This window comes from Hemibagrus wyckioides, linkage group LG03, assembly GCF_019097595.1.
Source record: "Hemibagrus wyckioides isolate EC202008001 linkage group LG03, SWU_Hwy_1.0, whole genome shotgun sequence".
NCBI lineage: Eukaryota > Metazoa > Chordata > Actinopteri > Siluriformes > Bagridae > Hemibagrus > Hemibagrus wyckioides.
Window position 1 is genome coordinate 13,078,640 of NC_080712.1, and position 19,287 is coordinate 13,097,926.

Genomic DNA, 19,287 nt, shown 5'->3' on the forward strand with positions numbered 1-19,287 from the left:
AATTTTGGATCAAAGCCAAACCAGTGCACACATGAGGGGTTAGAGAGAAGCAGGCAAACAATGGAACAAGAACTACACTTGCACCAGTTAACTTCCCAACACCAAGGTAATAGGAACGTAGGTAAAAGCACTTTTGTATGTCGCTCTGGGTAAGAGCATCTGCCAAATGCCATAAATGTAAATGTAGGTACATGTGCGCACACACACACACAGTAATTTTTTTATTATAATTTCTAGCTTTTCCAGCAATCTGAAAGTGGTATTCCAATTCATTAGCATTTTACATCAGTTGATTTTACAGAAGTGTACTGGTACTGATCCCTGTGTTACCATTGTGCATTACCTGTTGTGCAGCCACAAAACAAAAATGAAACATACAAACCAATGAAATGTTACAGTTGGTAAAGCTCTCTCCCTCTGACAGTCATTCTGTCCTCACGCATTGTCACAAGTTGTTGCAAGGTCACGAGTACAGACAGCAGAAATGGAGCTCTTCTTCAGGATTGTTCATCTTACTATCCATGAGGAGCCTGATAACCCGGGAGAGTAGAAAATAGAGCCACCTCTCTTACACGCTGAATAAAGAGGAGCAAGTTGAGGTTGCACATTGCAAAGGTGCCCTTTATAGAGTTCCTGTTACAGCTGTATCACACATAATACTGGATATAAACCGAAGACCTACTGGCGAGTTTGTTTTCCACACTTAGCTTGGAAATATCTGAGCTTGTTGTCACTGTTACCAGGAAAAGTGAATGAATGAATGAATGAATGAATTAACACAACTAAAGACCTAAACAACTAAACACAACAGCCGGTTGGGTTTAATGATGATCAAATAACATTTTAAACTTAAAGTTGGCTGATCCAATGTGCTTTTCCAGTGTGCTAAGTAAATATCAAGCTGACAGAAATTGCTATACATTGTGGTACTTTTGCATGAATTATGCAGGATTCTACACTGCAGTGAATATGGAGTGGATTTACAGTGCATTATAGCTAATAATATAATAAAGTTGGGAATATATCCAATAATTTGTTCACTGAGAATTCTGATAACACTAGAAAATTAGTGTTAGTGTTATAATTAGTGTACATAGTCATCCGATAAGTGGGACTGCTAGACATTTGTTAATATGCATCCCAGAGGAGCAGCGTGTAACACGTTTTGGCAATTTCCTGGCTAATCCTGCTTATTCAACTAGTGAGTGGAATCCGGTGTGATTAAGCAGGAAAATGATCAAACTCTGCCAGATTTTGGAGCTCCAAGAGAAAAGTTTTGCACAATTTGTTTAAATGAATGCGAAAAGGAGAACAATACTGTACACTGGCTTAAAATACACTGGGAATGTACGTTTCTTACATCTCGAACACAAACCCCCACATTTTGTGGTCGTATGGAAAGCAGTAGTCTACTGTTTGATAAAAAGAACTGCTAGTTCATGTTCAAGAAATATTAAAAGGAAGCGAAAGAAGAAGAGGGAAGAGGTAAAGTGCCAGTCAAAATAGCAAACCATCATTAAAACACACATGAAGGAAACAAGACAAAAAGTGCAAGAATGTAAAGACATGTGAAGCAGTGGAATGCAGAGTGCAAAAAAAGGAGAAAAAAAAAGCCCTGGCTGACCATCCCCACATATGCTGCTTTGTGGTTATCGAGTAGCTAATGAAGGGCTCCGTCTTCACTGATGTGCTCATTTGCTGGCTCAAGCAGATGTACGACTAGCAGGAACAGCATGGGCTGCCGGGCCGCATATGGGTGGCATGCGGGGGGAAGCTTCTGGACAACACCGGACATCTGTGAGGGTCCATAATGATAATGAGTTATTCTAACCCCCCTGGGGTAATAGAGAAAGAAAAGATGAGCAGTAAAACCTCTACCTAGTCTTGCAGTGTTTAGAAACACTTTGTCCCACTCTGACTCTTCAAATTTACAATTTTGTGCAGTTCAAAATTCATCTATAGATGCACATATACACTTAGAGTTATTTTATTCAATGTTCTTTCTAATATTTTAAGCCCATTTCTTAAAAATTCCTAACAAAAGAAGCCCAGACCTCAATCTAATTGCCAATCTGTTGCAGTCTTGAAGTTCACCAACATTTCCATACAATCTGACAGAGCTTGAACAATTTTGTCAAGAAGAATGGGCAAACCGATCAGGATCCAGATGTGCAATGCTAATAGAGACAAATCCCAGATGTCCTGCAGCTGAAATTGCAGCCAAAGGTGATTCTACCAAGTATCATCCAGGGGGTTTAATACTTATACAACTAACAATTGCTATTTTATCCAATTAACCTTTGTCTCAGAATAACATATTGTGTAAATCAAATGGGAAAAATCCCAACTAAGCCTAAATCAGGTCCAGGTTGGGGCACTACAAAATGTGGAAATATTCAAGGAAGGTGAATATTTATGCAAGACACTGAGATAAATTTAGACATTTACATTTATGCATTTTACCTTCATTCATTCATTCATTCATTCATTCATTCATTCATTCATTCATTCATTCATTCATTCATTCATTCATCCATCCATCTTCAGTTACCACATATCTCATTGAAGGGAATGTATGTATGCTTTGGACCTTCCTTTTTACAGTTACTAATGTCCTTTGCATGGCCACTCATTGCTTTATATAATAGTTGTGTATATAAATAATTTCAAAATTGTTTGCATCTTCTTAGGTTTTCTCGGCACTTTCTTCTGGCCTTTGTTCAACTCAATTATTTAGCCTTGGTAGCTGAGTTTTATTATAGGTGGCAAATCAAAAAACACCTGTTACTTATCTCTCTGCCAAGTTACAAACACACACTCCACATCTCCAACTGCCAGCTCTCTATCAAAGAAAAATAAGACACCAATACCATCACCATTGCCAAAGAAGAACCTTCTCTGGTTGTGCCATTCGACAAAGCATAACACTGCTGTTCTGTACAACATATTTCAAGTGCAAAGAATGTTTCAGACAACCATCTCCACTTTTTTGAGGAAACGCCGGCAGCCTGAATTGAGCTGTGCTCAACCTCAAAAGGAAATGAAGTTTAGAGAGGTGACTGTGTACTTGGTGGAGAGAAGAATGGGTAAAAGCAGGAGAAACTTCCTGACAGGTTTGGCCAGGTCAAAGGGCTTTTGTGTGGACAACGCCTTAAGGTATGTGAGTTGCCAAACAGTTTGTATTGAAACACTGTTGATGACTGATTGACTGAGTCACTGAAGGTCTGGTTACGGTTTTAGGCAAAAAATGTTGATTTGTTACATAATTAAATGTCACATTTGATTGCCTTTGCAAGGCTTGCTATTCCGAGAATTCGTTTTCCATAACGTTATACAGGCTGTCAATCTGATATGCGTCAATTTGTATGCTAATCACCATGGTAATGTGAAGGTATCTTGCCTGATTTCTAAGAACACCAAAATGATGACAGGATAATGACAAAGAAGATGAAAATCTATTGGGTTCTGTCAGATGGGGACAATTGACTGCTACAATCAAGCTTTGCCTGCTTCAGAGAATGACTCTTGTGAACTCTGTAAAGCTGAACATTTGCACATCGATTGTAATTGGGTACAATGTCTAATTTCAGTCTTTTTTTTTTTTTTTACTGCTGTTTACACATTAAACAGTCTGTTAATACAGAACTTTGCCTCTCAAGGTCATAAAATGTCACAAAATAAGGGCACAGCTTCAAACTCCTTGTCATGTCAAAGCTCTGTATGTGTGTCATGTCTTTGGATAGTAGCGGGTATCTATAACTGTAGTTTGTGTGCCTGAGTAAAGCTGATACTTGCTTACTGCTGCCAGTTGAAGATGTGTGCCAGACGTGTGCAGCTGGCTGTGGGTACCAGTGGGTGTTGTTTTGGGCAGGCTAGCATAACCGCAGCCGGTGGCTGGCTGTGGTGTTGTGTGCCATGCACAGCTGAGGGGTGGCACTATTCCCAGAAATGCAGCTTGAACCCCTGTATCCTGCTGTTCCTCAGCACCCAACGAGCTATTGTCTGAAGCTAACAGCAGGAAACAGACTGAAAGAGATGCAAACTGACATTTTACAAGGTGGTGAGAAGTATACATTAGTGCTGGATTAATAAACAGAACAATACATGCATGTGCCATCTATGTATTATGTAAGATAAACAGAACGAAACAACAAATGAAGATTTTTACGTATGTGAAAATGCCCTGGTTTTAAACTGCAGCAAACCTATGAGGATGTGGTCACTGGTTTGTGGTCTTCTGAGGACTTTATTTTAAGAAGTATGCAGTACTAACAGATCTCCACTTGTACATGAATATATACTATAGACTTCTCTTAAAAATATGCTGTAGTACATTTTAAAATAAAGCATTAAGTATACAGTATGTTTAATACTATAGTTGAAGTTGATATTTATAGCAGAGTTGGTGATGTCAGTATGTAAAATATGTAATTCACATCTCCCATATAGTCATATTTTTCACGAGTAGTAATGTCCATAGAGAATAGAGTTTTTCAAGTGTTTTTTTTTTCTTTTCAAGTGTTTGTTCAAGTGTTTTTAAAATGTATTTGATGCGCTCTCCTGTAAAGAAAACATGGTCATGAGTGGAAAGATAATTGACCATGAACTCATGTGTCACTTGCTTTAAGTTAATTTATTAATAAAAATCTAGATCCTTGAGATAATCAATGTCTCTGATGAAAAAGGTTTCATCTGATATCATGTCATGGTATTTTATAGTATTTTTTAGCGTATTTATGGTCAGTCAGTACGGACAAAACAGACCTAATACTGCTGCTAGCTTGAGCTGACATCGCTCAAGATCAGAGACATGTGAAACTGAGAAACGTCGCTGTTTTAAGCAAGCTCCACCCCTTGTATGTAGCTGTCCTGCAAGTCTTGATCAGTGCTTAGGTCTGGAAATAGGTTTGAATACAGATGTGGATGAATTTTTTATTAAATCATCACTAGGCACTTAAACTTTGTGTCTTTATATGTTGTCTATAGGCATGCACACAGCACTCACTTGGTTGCCTCACACTCTGAGGTCAGGGGTTTGATTTCCTCATGTTTGCATTGGGCTTTAAGGGTTTCCTCAGGGTATTCTGGTTTGTGTGTGTGATTGTACTCTGTAACGTGTTGGCACCTCTTCCAGGTTGTCCCCTGGCTTGTGCTCCAAGTCTCCTGGGATAGACTTCAGGTTCCCTGTGACTCTGTGTAGTGACTATACTAATACTTGAGATAAAAACCTTCCCTGAATAATGATTACCACATAATGCATATACATAGTAATGACTGTACAGCTGTGAAGTATTTAGGACATTTTACAATTTATTATTTTTTCAGTTAAAATCTCTCTGACCTTGTTTGTCCACTTGTTTTTTAGTTTGCTAAATTAGTGTTAGATCTAGGTTGCATAGCTCTGAGCAACAGGATGTATTTGCTGCATCTACCACAACCAGGTTTCATGTAATCCAGGAAGCCTTCCACCTTTATTTTTAGTCCTGCATCTCTGTATTCTGTCTCTCACACACACAGCAGCTAGTAAATGCCTCTGCCATGCAGTTAAATGAAGATAAAAGTGAAAGGTTAAAAATCATAGAGGGATGGAGAAACAAGAAGAAAAAGACAGAAAGATGAAGGGAGAGATTTCATTTATGTTTCATGAACCTCCACTCCATGATTGGATTTGATATGGAAATGTCAGTGAGCTGACAGCCTGGCTGCAGGACTGAACTTTTGATTTAGTTCACATTCTCACCTGAGACTAAGCTTCACTCCTGTGGTTTGATTGACTTTGAAAATACAAAATGAACCTTTCTTTAAGACTTAGTTTTAAAGTTGCTGGAAGGCTGTGTATTGCCTCTCAAACTTCACTGGACTACTCGGTCCATTAGGCTGTAAAATGGCAGGAATAATTGCTGAATTCAAAGTTTTTGTGCTCTGATGTGATCTTGGTGAAAGCACAGTGCTTTGTGATTACAGGCTTTTTTGAGGCTCTTAAAATGGCCCTCTATTTTTCTCTGCTCAGCTCTCAGGAGAATATTTGTGCTCAAGAACAGGACCTTTAAACACTTCATGTTTAAGTCGAAATATTATTAACAATATTGATACAGAAAACAGATTCTCTTGGGTCTTCACAGATAATGACTCTACTCTACTTTGAAATGTCTTCAAAATTGACATATTTATTTTATCTCTGTGGTTCTATTCCCTAAATTTGAAACCCATCCATCCATCCATCCATCCATTTTCTCAACCATTTATCCTACACAGAGTCAAGGGGAGCCTGGAGTCTATCCCAGGACACCCTGAACAGGATGCTAACCCATTTATCGGCACAATCACATTTACACTCACACAATACAGACAGTTTAGAGATGTCAGTCAGCCTAATACATGTGTTTGTACTGGGGAAAGAAAACCAGAGAGTACCCAGTTAAACACCCCAAAGTCTGGGGAGAACACAAACTCCACACACACACAGGACAGAGGACAGAGCAATCAAACCCTAGTGCACTAACTACAAATCCATGATATTCCCCTTAAATGTGAAATCTAAACATACACTATATTGCCAAAAGTATTCGTTCACCCATCCAAATAATCAGAATCAGGTATTCCAATTACTTCCATGGCCACAGGTGTATAAAATCAAGCACCTAGGCATGCAGACTGTTTTTACAAACATTTGTGAAAGAATGGGTCGCTCTCAGGAGCTCAGTGAATTCCAGCGTGGAACTGTGATAGGATGCCACCTGTGCAACAAATCCAGTTGTGAAATTTCCTCGCTCCTAAATATTCCACAGTCAACTGTCAGCTGTATTATAAGAACGTGGAAGTGTTTGGGAACGACAGCAACTCAGCCACGAAGTGGTAGGCCACGTAAACTGACGGAGCGGGGTCAGCGGATGCTGAGGCGCATAGTGCGAAGAGGTCGCCAACTTTCTGCAGAGTCAATCGCTACAGACCTCCAAACTTCATGTGGCCTTCAGATTAGCTCAAGAACAGTGCGCAGAGAGCTTCATGGAATGGGTTTCCATAGCCGAGCAGCTGCATCCAAGCCATACATCACCAAGCGCAATGCAAAGCGTTGGATGCAGTGGTGTAAAGCACGCCGCCACTGGACTCTAGAGCAGTGGAGATGCGTTCTCTGGAGTGACGAATCGCGCTTCTCCATCTGGCAATCTGATGGACGAGTCTGGGTTTGGCGGTTGCCAGGAGAACGGTACTTGTCTGACTGCATTGTGCCAAGTGTAAAGTTTGGTGGAGGGGGGATTATGGTGTGGGGTTGTTTTTCAGGAGCTGGGCTTGGCCCCTTAGTTCCAGTGAAAGGAACTCTGAATGCTTCAGCATACCAAGACATTTTGGACAATTCCATGCTCCCAACTTTGTGGGAACAGTTTGGAGCTGGCCCCTTCCTCTTCCAACATGACTGTGCACCAGTGCACAAAGCAAGGTCCATAAAGACATGGATGACAGAGTCTGGTGTTGATGAACTTGACTGGCCTGCACAGAGTCCTGACCTCAACCTGATAGAACACCTTTGGGATGAATTAGAGTGGAGACTGAGAGCCAGGCCTTCTCATCCAACATCAGTGTGTGACCTCACAAATGCGCTTCTGGAAGAATGGTCAAAAATTCCCATAAACACACTCCTAAACCTTGTGGACAGCCTTCCCAGAAGAGTTGAAGCTGTTATAGCTGCAAAGGGTGGACCGACGTCATATTGAACCCTATGGATTAGGAATGGGATGTCACTTAAGTTCAAGCGAGTCAAGGCAGGTGAGCGAATACTTTTGGCAATATAGTGTATTATTGGGTAAAAATGCTTATATAAGACAGGTTAAGTAAAAATGAACCTAACAATTAAATCCTAGTGAATTTCTCATTGCTTCTGTAAATACTCTATTACTTCTTGGATATTCTAACCAGATGCTAATCAGAGGATTGTTTGTAATACAGCACAATTCTCAAGGGCACAGGGAAGATTAGTTGATGGTGTTCAAAGAGTATTGACTTTTTCATTGCTTCCTCACACACATGTTGGGACTAAGTGCTTTACTGCCTGCATTTACACCTCTGAGTCTTATTAGCTGGACTACTGTATAACCCTATCTGAAAATGTTTGGAAGGAATATGTTTTTTACATGTGTGATAAAACTTTCACATCCGGGTGATAATTAAATGAACAACAGCAAATTTATGCTAGGTATCTTTAGGTATCTGTATGAACCCAGATAAGTGTAGCGGAAAAGGTCATATCTATCATATATAGTATGATGTCGTACTTGAGGAAGGAACTTCAGCAAGCGATAGACTCTTCCTAGAAGCAAAGTTTGAACTTTTCTCCAACTTAGAGCTTAATTTACGATTAGATTTGGCTGAAGTGTTTTTGCTTCAGCGTTTATTGACTGTACTTAGATTCATATTTAGAGAAAACGGTTTATTTGTTCTTTTGTCAGTAGAAGAAAAAGCATGGGAGTTGTTGTGTAGTACTCACACATAGTATGCAGAGATTTGCTTGAGTATTCCTTAAGGATTTGGCTTTGCATTTATTGAGAAATCCTTGCTTGTAGGCTCCCACATTTTTCACATTTACCCTGGGTTATTTTTGTACAAAATGAGAGAAAAGTGTGAGGACCTTCTGCATGGAGGATTAGGCTCAACAATGATTCAACAGATTACCCTTCATTTCCTACACACACACACACACACACACACACATTCTCTTTTTGTTTCTATCTTCTCTCTAATTGTGAGTCTGGGTCTGTGACTGCACCACTATTGTATCTCTCTGGGAGCCATACACTCAGGGTAATTATGCATGGGTGACTGCTCACACTGGCACTGCAATTAAACAAAGCAACAACAGCATGGGATGCTGGCACACAGGTTGGCTGTGATGGATGTTTATGTGTGTTTATGTAGGTGTGTGTGTGTGTATAGCTCTTCTTCATCAGTGTGCCACAATAGCAGTTAAAGCCACAGATTGGCAAATAGATAGCCAAAGGTGTTGAAAGAGAGATCAGGTTAAAGCTGAAGGAGTGGATTAAAGAGATCCTCTTGTAGGTTCTAACCGAAACCCTGTGCACAGATTTACATTCACAAACCTAGAGTAGGCTATCATGGTTCTGGGGATTTATTATTTAAGGCAGCTCAATAAGATCTTTCCCGTTGATTAAAGCTTCTTTTGCTAAAGAAGTTGTACTTGGAAAACTCTCTGACCAGGAAATCTTCTACTTCAGTGTTTTACGTTGAGCCCTTGAGGCCTCCATATAAACTAATAAAATGCAAAACAATGTAGCTGAATCTAGTGCAATTGGAAGCCATATGTTTAAATTAAGCCACTATTTCAGTAAGTAATGTGATAATTAAACCTAGGACTATATAGACAGTACACATATCTAACAGTATAATGCCAAAATCTTCTCTTTCGTGCACCGTCATATCATTAAAAAAAACAAAACATTCTACTGTTTTTACATCATACTGCATTAATCAGCAAAAGGAAAACAAAAGCAACTTCTTTAGTCGTCTTCTTCTGAGGCTTAAGGGCAAATAGTTGTTTTTAATGGTGGTGAGCTAAAGACCAAAGACAATACCGAAAAACACAGTCTCACACACCTGTACTAATCTGAAAAACCTCAGAAGTACAGTATGAACCACACACATGTGATTTTATCTTTTATTGATATGGAAAATCAGCTTCTTATGAATATGAAGACTTCCCCCAGATTCATATTAACGTAGGTTTCGAAATTAAGTCGCTGATTTAACATCAAGTCTGAATACTTTATACATTAGGTCTCAGTACTCACAATTTAATTTTGAGTGACAATATGACTTTGTCTGATCTTTGCAGTAGTAAAGTGACACATATTGTAGCAGAGGACAATCCAGCACATGAGCTCTGGCCATGGCTTCAGGAACAGGGCGTTGCAAACCTGGATAAAATGAATGTGCTGGACATCTCCTGGTTTACACAGAGCATGAGAGCTGGCCAGCCGATTCCAGTGGAGGTTCAACATCGCATACAAGTGAGTATACCTCTGTGTGTGTGTATGTGTGTGTGTGTGTGTGTGTGTGTGTGTGTATAAAAGAGATATAGAGGCTATTAAGAAGGTGAGTTCATCTGGAGAGCTGTTGAGGAAGAAGCGCAGAGATCTGTCAGGTCACTAAAAGGCCACAGGAACTGGCTAAGTATGATAAGATGTTGCAGAAGTTTATAAAGCAGGGTTATAAAAAGGCCTGAAGACTGCATTACTACCATGGTGGTGCTGTAGTGTACTAGCACAGATAAACACTGGGTGGTGCTATAAGTCTAAAGGGTTGTATTGAAGGTACTGTACATGAAACATCTGGTTCAGGCACTCTAACAATAACATTGCCAAAGCAATAAATAAATAATACAGCCTATAAAAAAGGAAAACATGAGAGGGTCCTTTGTACATATTCAGCATGGTAATCACGAAATTCATAATCATCTATTCTCTCCAAAGGACAGAAGCATGAGCATAAATAATTGAACAGATGAATATTCTCAGTGCTGCCTCCTTGATATAAGATTAAATCATTTTGGGTGATCAATTTGCATACAATGCTCATAGCTAACAATTAGACTACATTGCATTATTCATTAACAACAATTTTGCTAAGCCTGTGTAGAGAAATGGACCTTTTCCTTCATTTCTCCTCATTCCTGCTTACCACTTAGACCTGGAGAACTCTGAGAGACCTGAATTACTCGATTGGTTCAGTCATACTGTCAGATACTGTGTCAGAAAGCGGGTTTATCTGGGCTTTGGGAAATAAAGGGATGCATTGACTGTGTTGGCTGTAACATCACATTGCCTCATGCCTGCTGCCTGACAGCTGTAGACTGATGTGCAATATTGTGCCAAATAGACCCATCAGTGCAGAGCCTAGTCTCGAAGCGCCTCACTAACTGATGCTAAAGATATTTATTAAAGATGTTCCTCTGCTCTTGGACCATACTGAAAAGAACTTCAATGATCTGTGCAAAAATAAAGAAATATGCCATCCAATTCTGGAGACCAATCAATCTCACTTCTGCCCTCAGCAGACAGAATATGAGCTCAGCCAGGAAAGCCTGAATCTCTTCTGGATCTCAGAAGAGTTATAACTGGGGACATGGCCCTTGTCTTCTTGCTATTTTGAACCTTAATAGTTCAAAAGACCTTTGGTTGACATGAAAATGCTGGGTTTTATTTAGATTGATAGAACATCATCAACATCATCATCAACATCATCATGAGTAAGTGCTTTGTCCTCATCAGGGTTACGGAGGGAACAATACTAGTGAGGAGTAAACCCTGGACGGGAAATATAATGCTTACACACACACACACACACACACACACACTTAAAATTGCATTCACTTGATACACAACAGTATTTAAAAGTGAAGCCCTTAATATGTTTCCTTATTAAAGCGGGTCTGCCAATTTAGGAAGCTAAGAACTCTGTGCTATTCAAAAAAGGCAGCTCATATAACACACAACACAAAAAGAATTACTGTCTCACAGCCTAATCTACAACAGCATCAAGTGCACAGGCATCAAGACATCAAGTGCACAGGCAAGACAAAGTGCAGGAACACACCATTAAACATTCACCTTCAACATGTGTGAGGTTATGGGTTTAATGTGATGGAAGATTCACATTTGCGGAAACACATTATTCACTCATTCATCTTCAGTAACCTATGTATCTTGGTTTACGGCTAATCCACTTTTTTGAGATGTGAGAGGAAACTGGATAACCTGGGAAGAAACTCACACAGACAAGAGAACTTGTAAAAATTCACTCAGAGTAATCTGAATTTAGGATTAAAATGCCACAAATCATTAATTTAAGTGTAAAAAAAAGCAGAGATTTTTTATTTTAATTGATTTCCCGTCCTCTTATCCATTGTGAGAAACAGATGGCCCAATACTATGATGGGAAGAGGCAATGTGTATAGCACTAGGCAGAAATAATCGCCTGTAGTGCTTCTTCAAGCCCTTGGCTAAAGGTGCTTCAGGATATCACACTGTGGAGGGGATGGGCAGAGTTGTTCAGAATGCTCTCTAAAACTGCTATCATCATCTTTTTCTGTCACTGCCTCCAGTGAGTTTAGACAATGTTGTGATGGTTCTGGCCTTCCTGAGGCGTTTGGTATCCCCTGCAGTGTTGTTGCTCCCTCAGCAGGCCACAGAATAAAGATAACACACAATAGACTGATAGAAGAGCCGCAGTAGTCTGCTGCACACACTGAAAGTCCTGGGCCTACTTAGAATGAAGAGTCTGCTTTGGCCTTTCCTGTACAGGGCATCAGTGTTGTCAGTCCAGTGCAGTGTGTTGTTCAGGTAGACCCCCTGGTACATACACAATGTTTGGTTCAACTTTTAAACAGCAACCTACCAGGAGGCACCCAACACAATACTCCGCTCAATAATCTCAAACAAACAAGTCGGAGAATGAAACTCAGCTCTGAAGGAGAATATGTTTTGCACGTCTCAGCAATTGAGTGGAGCCAGTGTCTATTACACTTGAGCAAAATATTTAAAGACATGATCTCCGTGGAGGGCACTGCAGACATTTAGCTGATTTATTAAACATAAAGTTACTGTGTAAAACAAGCCTTGTGATAGTAAAGCCTGGAATGTTGCTATTGAAGCAATTAAAAACTTTAGCAGTTGTTTGTAGTTTCAATATTAAATAAAGATTTGAAGAAATGACACTCTGCTGCAATGTAAAGTAGTACAGCCTGTATAACAGTGTAAATTTTCTGTCCCCTCAAAATAACTCAACACACAGCCATTAATGTCTAAACCGTTGGCAACAAAAGTGAGTACACCCCTAAGTGGAAATGTCCATATTGGGCCCAAAGTGTCAATATTTTGTGTGGCCACCATTATTTTCCAGCACTGCCTTAATATATAAACTTTTAATTAGTTTAATGGGCGGAATGGGTGGCATGTTTGCCTCACACCTCTGGGGTTTGGGGTTTAAGTCCTGTTTCTGCCCTGTATGTTGAATTTGCATGTTCTCCCCATGCTTTATGGGTTTCCTCCAGGTACTCTGGTTTCATCCCTTAGTCAGAGGACATGTGTTGTAGACTGAATGGCATTTCTAAGTTGTCCATAATTTGTCAATAGGTTCATGAGTGTGTCCCCATCTTGTGCCCCAGGGATCGACTCCTGTGACCCTCTGTAGGATAAGCTGTTCAAAAGATGGATAGAAGGATAGAAGCCTTTTCGACAGCTATAACTGTTATCCTCCTGAGGAATCCTTTTTTTTTTCTAAGAGTCTTAAGTAAACTATGAAAATTTTAAGGAAAATGTGTTCCTTAAACATAAAGGAACTGTACCTTGATTGAAAACCTTGAATTCACTTTCCAGTGTGGAAGAGATATACAGAAGTACACAAGATACTGTACACTCTTGTGTGTCCTACCCTAATAATGTTTTTTTTTCCCCAAATAATTTAGTAAATTACCAATACATTTACAGTATGAAACTCATTTGTTTTTTACTAAGCGTGTCATAAGTAAAAAACAACAGCAACAACCACTGAACTAGTGTTTTGATATAGTTATAATTATAGGGTTGAATAGTAAAGTAAAAAGATTTAAATACTGTTTTTCAAAACTGAGGAATTATTTGAGGTATTGGTATTTGGACCATGAAAAACAACACTTTTGTAGCACTTAAGTCTTGAAATGTTCAGTAAGCCTTGATAATCCTTCCTGCTCTTATAAGATATCAAAGCAAGTAAAACTCCCACAAGCTATACAGAGCAGCATTCACAGCTTTTACTATTTCCATAATGTGTTCTTACTTTAAGAAGAAAAGCTCAGTAGAGAAAGGCATAAATACGAATGGATAAAAAAAAAGACATTAAATAAAATTGCCTGCGTGAACAAAGCTGACTTTTCCCCAGGCGCTTAGTCTGCTCCGCAAAATGCCACAGTGTTCATTTACCTCCTCCGCTCTTCTCATTGGGAAGTACAAGCTGTCTTTTTATAAGGCTGTCACTGTAGTTGTGGGCAGAGACCTGGATGCAGGGAGGCCTACCTTGTGTACCTTCCTCAGCTCCTATCAATCATAGTCTGAGAGAGACAGAAGAAGGCAAGGTCAAATTCAGAAGGGATGTGACCCCATAACCCTGTCAGTCTGCGGGCTGTGATCTCATTAACCTGAATGGACACAGCTGACTTGTGTGTGTGTGTAGATCATTATCCTTGGCACATGTTCTTCTAACCTGCGTTTGGTACTGGAGCCACACACACCCACACACCTGTACACATATGCGAGAGTGACCGTCTCTGAATTATTTCTTGTATGCTTTAAAATTTTATGACAAGATATAAGTGTCTGAGTTGCAATTATGTAGACCAACAGCAGATGTCAGTTTAGCTGGAGTCCTCACATATGCAACAACTGCATATGGGACTTCCAATGAAGTAAAAGGTCCAATGAACACTACAGGTCTACAATTAAATGCAACTTTACAGGGTTATTCCCTCTTTATTGTAATAATAATAATAATAATAATAATAATAATAATAATAATAATAACAACAATAATAGTAATAATAATAATGATGATGATGATGATGATGATGATAATAATAATACTTGCACATATGCATGTATTGTATTTGATGCAATGATGCAAGGTGAACACTGCAGCTAATTATATACACATTTAAAGGATTATTCCATCTGCATTGTACTTAATTTCCAATTACCACTAACAACAACAACAACAACAACAATGATAACAACAACAACAACAACCACAACAACAATAATAATAATAATTATTATAATAATAATAATAATAATAATAATAATAATAATAATAATTATTATTATTATTATTATTATTATTATATAACAATGTAATATTATATTATTAATAATAATAATAATAATAGTTTTTTTCTAAGTCATTTAGAATGGGCAGCTGTTGGTACAGTCAATAAACACTTTTATGATTTTTTCCTACTTGATATTTTTATCAGAACTAGCCCTAAATCTGTATAATTCATTATTTCTGAGAAAATAAAGCATGGATATGTATCACCCACATACTGTAGTGTGTTATGGTTTTGCCAAAGTCAGCACTTAATTACCCATCAGCCCCTGGACATGACATGATCACAACACTCACATCAAATACCCCAATCATCCTCCCCTGTGTCCTGTTTCGCCCTGATCAACCCTCTTTAAGTTCCTGTGTTTCAGCGTGTCATTGTCTAGCTTCTGTTGATAACATGTTCTGCCTGTTGCCTCGCTGTGCATTACACTGCTTCTATTCTACTTTTTACTATTTTGGTTTGTGCTTCAATGTGTGTTTGTTCCTTTTACACTTAAAAGTCTGCATTTGTATCCGTTGCCTCTGTGATTACCTGCGTAGTTACTGGTTAACTGTTCCAAAGTTGAATGAACAACATAAGAACTATATGCTAATAAATCTAGCTCAAAAATGTTGTTGTTAGAGTGTAAGGGTTGTAGTTTTCAATTTGCATTATATTTTAAGCAAATATTCAACATTCCATCTTAAACCTCCTTTATAAATAGGTGATGTGATTTTTTTCTTTTTTACTTTTCATTTCACATAAAGCAAGAAAAATCCATCTTTACAGTAATCACATATACACAAAGGATATAGATAACTGAGATTATTTAAAAACAAAAAAAAACACTGGAGGTTTGGATTTATATAGTACACATTCTGTTTGGGCTGGATAATTATTGTGCCCTCGGTAGATTGTGTGATTTATGAGCAAAGCAAATACATTGACCTAAAACCATTAAGGTAGAATTAAATAAAATGAGCTAAAATGAATCACCCCAAGTATTTAGTTAACCATTTGCAAAACAAATCATGTCGCAGCGCTTACAGGATGAGCCGCACATCACCTTCAAGCTACGAGGGCACAGAGTGCACGGATAATGTGATAAAAGATTGATGGCAGGAAATGTGATTTTTCACTTTCAAGATAAATTCGATTAGTCTGGATTTGTGTGGGATTTCCAGATAAGTAAGAGAAATTTCTGATAAATTACCATGTAACTGGTGCTCTCATAAGATATGATGCAGCCTAATCTGAAAAAAAGTGAAGTGATTATGTCAGATATGTCAGTGATTATGTTATAGCGGAGGGGATTGGGTCTGGTGCGAGCTGAGCTGAGCGTATACACAGCACACAACATTTATTATTAAACCCCTTATAGTTCCAGGACCCACCAGAGAATTTCTTTATTAGACAGTGCTGGATCATATACGGTGAAATTCTCAGAAATTCCTCTTACATACCTTACAATCCAATCTTGGCTACTCTTGTAACTACTGTACATAGTAAATCATAGTCATTAAACAATATGATTTAACACGATAAAAAAATGGGGGTGATATTCGGTTACAATTGTGATATGCTACTAAGATATCATCCCATCCCAACCCATCCTCTCTTTTTCATCCAGTCAAAACGGTAGCTTCCACGCTGTCATTCATGCTAAAAGATATTTCTACACATGCTTGTGTAAACACAAGATTTTGACAAATGCATACTAATTTGTTTCAGTGGCATAAATCAATCATTTTAATTCTAATCATTGCAAAATGACTTATCACTACCCTAGTTTCTTTTATATACCTCCATTATTATTATTATTATTTTTTTTCTTCTGGGATCTAGACCCCAGTGGTCCAGCGTACTGTAAAACATCTACTGTAAAATTTACAGTAAATTACTTGGAGAAGAATTTCCAGAAAAGCTAAAAATGTTAATTTTTGTCAACTAAAACATCAGCCATAATATTTAAACCACTGACAAGTCAAGTAAATAACACTGTTGTTACAGTGGCACCTGACAATGTAATGGGATATATCGATATTGCAAGTGAACAGTCAGTTCATGAGGCTGATGTGTTCCAAGCAGGAAAATTGGGTGAGCGTTAGAATCTGAGCGACGTTGACAAGGACCAAATTGTGACGGCTTTCCAAAATCCTTATAATACATAACGATGCATTGTGATGCTGCATCCTTCTACTTTGCCTTTCTACTTCTGCTTGCAGGATTGTAGATAAAATACGTTGGAATTTAACATATTTTCCTGTAGCAAGGTAAACAGAAAGTGAAATACTCTGGAAAGGATTTCTTTCAGGCCTGTTTGTAAACTGTTTAGGTTTAGGTTATGCTTTCTTGAAATCCCACTGGAACGGAAAATAATGTTATTAAACACTTAAGCATGTTTTCAATATGGAACAATTTAGAGTGATTTTGTTTGTTTTTTTCTGTTAAATTCAGTGAAAAATTCTGTTCCCTGTAATCTTTCTAATCCCTGATCAGCACTGTGCTGTTTTTCTTTTCTTTTCTTTCTTTTTTTTATTTTTTACATTTAATTATAGCCTTTTGTTTGGGGAATATTTGTTTGTTATGATGATTTTTATTAGGAGATGCCACAGGCATTGAATAGAATGCATTTCCCATTGCTGCTATAGGAGACTAATTCTTTTCCACTCTAATAACTGACTAAATGCTTCTTTAATGACCGGTATGAAAGCTTGATAATGTTTGCATTAGCACTTAATGTCGGAAAAAAAAAAAAAAATCACAACGTGTCAAGAGCTTTGCACAGGCAATTTTCCTAGACATTTCATATCAGTTCCTGAGAACACTAATGTCACATACATAATCGTTTTAAAACCTTATAAATGGGGAAATGATTTTGGTGCTGAAATTAAAAGCCAATTTACAGGAAGCAAATTAAATTAGAGCTTCCTGATTTCTTTGTAGGGCAGGCTGCAGAAAGTAATTGCATTGCTATCTTAACTCTGTGATGAGAAAGAAGTCATTAAAGTGTTGTCCTGATGCCTACAATATCTCATATATTTCGAAAATAAATAGATAAATAAATAAATAAAAATCATGTTCTGACTTCACCAGCATGAAATAAAGACAGTATGAAAAGAACCAGCTAAGATTTTAATTCCTGCTGGTATATTGTCTGGAGTTATCTGTGTGCTTAGCTTAATTAATTTAATTGTAAAGCAAAATGATGTGATATTATGACTGCTGAAGACTGGTATTAAAGCGCTTTCTCTCATGTATACACACATTCACTTATTCTCTCTGTCTCTCATTCTGTGTTTCTTTTCACGGGCAGAAGCCATCTGTGCAGCCGAAGCCAGAAGCAGGTCCACAAGACAGTCCTTGGTCTACTGTCTCTCAGTACGCATGCCAAAGACGGACTACACTGTATAATCGTAACAAGATCCTCACTGTAAGTCCACACACACACACACACACACACACACACCGAGTGAAGAAAAGGTTTCTTCAGCTTGTCGATCACAACATGGTTATTTTCAACCCTGACCCACTTTTAAAATATGGCATGTGAAAGTGAATGCACTCATTTATATTCACACTTTATGTTCTGGATTAATGTTCTGTTCAAAATCGAACTGAACCTAGAAAATGATTATATCTTCAACATTATGAATGAGCTTCATTGAAAAGAAACTTTAACGTATTCAATGTTTGTGATATTAGTTGGGAGGCTAAAATCTAATATCTATGAATATGTTAACAATGAAGCTATTAGAGTCGAACGCTTCATAATTAATCTGAAAGTCTCATTGATGGAATGATAAGAATGGTGTGGTGCAAACTATTATTTACACACTTTAAAGCCACAGAGGCAGTTCCTTTTGTGAGTTATAATTTTGGAGCATGGTGGATTAATGGTTACCTTGCACCTCCAGGTTTGGGGGTTGAATCCTGAGTTTGCATGTTGTCCCTGTGCTTTGGAGGTTTCCTCTTGGTATACTGGATTCTTTCCCCAATCCAAACACATGTGTTGTAGGCTAATTGGCATCTCTAAATTGTCTGTAGTGTCTAAAATGTTCTGTGTGTGATTGTATGCCCTGTGATGCACTGGCACCCTAATCCTCTCAGCTTGGATGAGCTCAGTTTTGCCTAGAATTATAACTTGTTTTTAGGCGGCACGGTGGCTTAGTGGTTAGCACTTTCGTCTCACACCTCCAGCATCCTGGGTTCGAGGGTTTCCTCCGGGTGCTCCGGTTTCCTCCCACCGTCCAAAGACATGCTTCTAGGCTGATTGGAGTCTCTAAATTGTCCGTAGTGTGTGATTGTGTGAGTGAATGAGAGAGTGTGTGTGCCCTGTGTTGGGTTGGCACTCCGTCCAGGGTGTATCCTGCCTTGATGCCCGATGACGCCTGAGATAGGCACAGGCTTCCCGTAACTAGAGAATAGATCGGATAAGC

At 38.5% G+C, this 19,287-nt stretch overlaps 1 protein-coding gene across 1 annotated transcript in view; it reads left to right on the forward strand.

The window, feature by feature from the left end:
* The first annotated feature begins 2,931 nt into the window (after window positions 1–2,931).
* Window positions 2,932–19,287, forward strand: part of dntt (deoxynucleotidyltransferase, terminal) — a 122,621-nt gene continuing 106,265 nt past the window's right edge. The window contains exons 1-3 of the mRNA XM_058380387.1: window positions 2,932–3,156; window positions 9,845–10,019; window positions 18,165–18,281. Coding sequence (XP_058236370.1) covers window positions 2,963–3,156; window positions 9,845–10,019; window positions 18,165–18,281 — 486 coding nt within the window. The 5' untranslated portion in view covers window positions 2,932–2,962. The remainder of the gene's footprint in view (window positions 3,157–9,844; window positions 10,020–18,164; window positions 18,282–19,287) is intronic.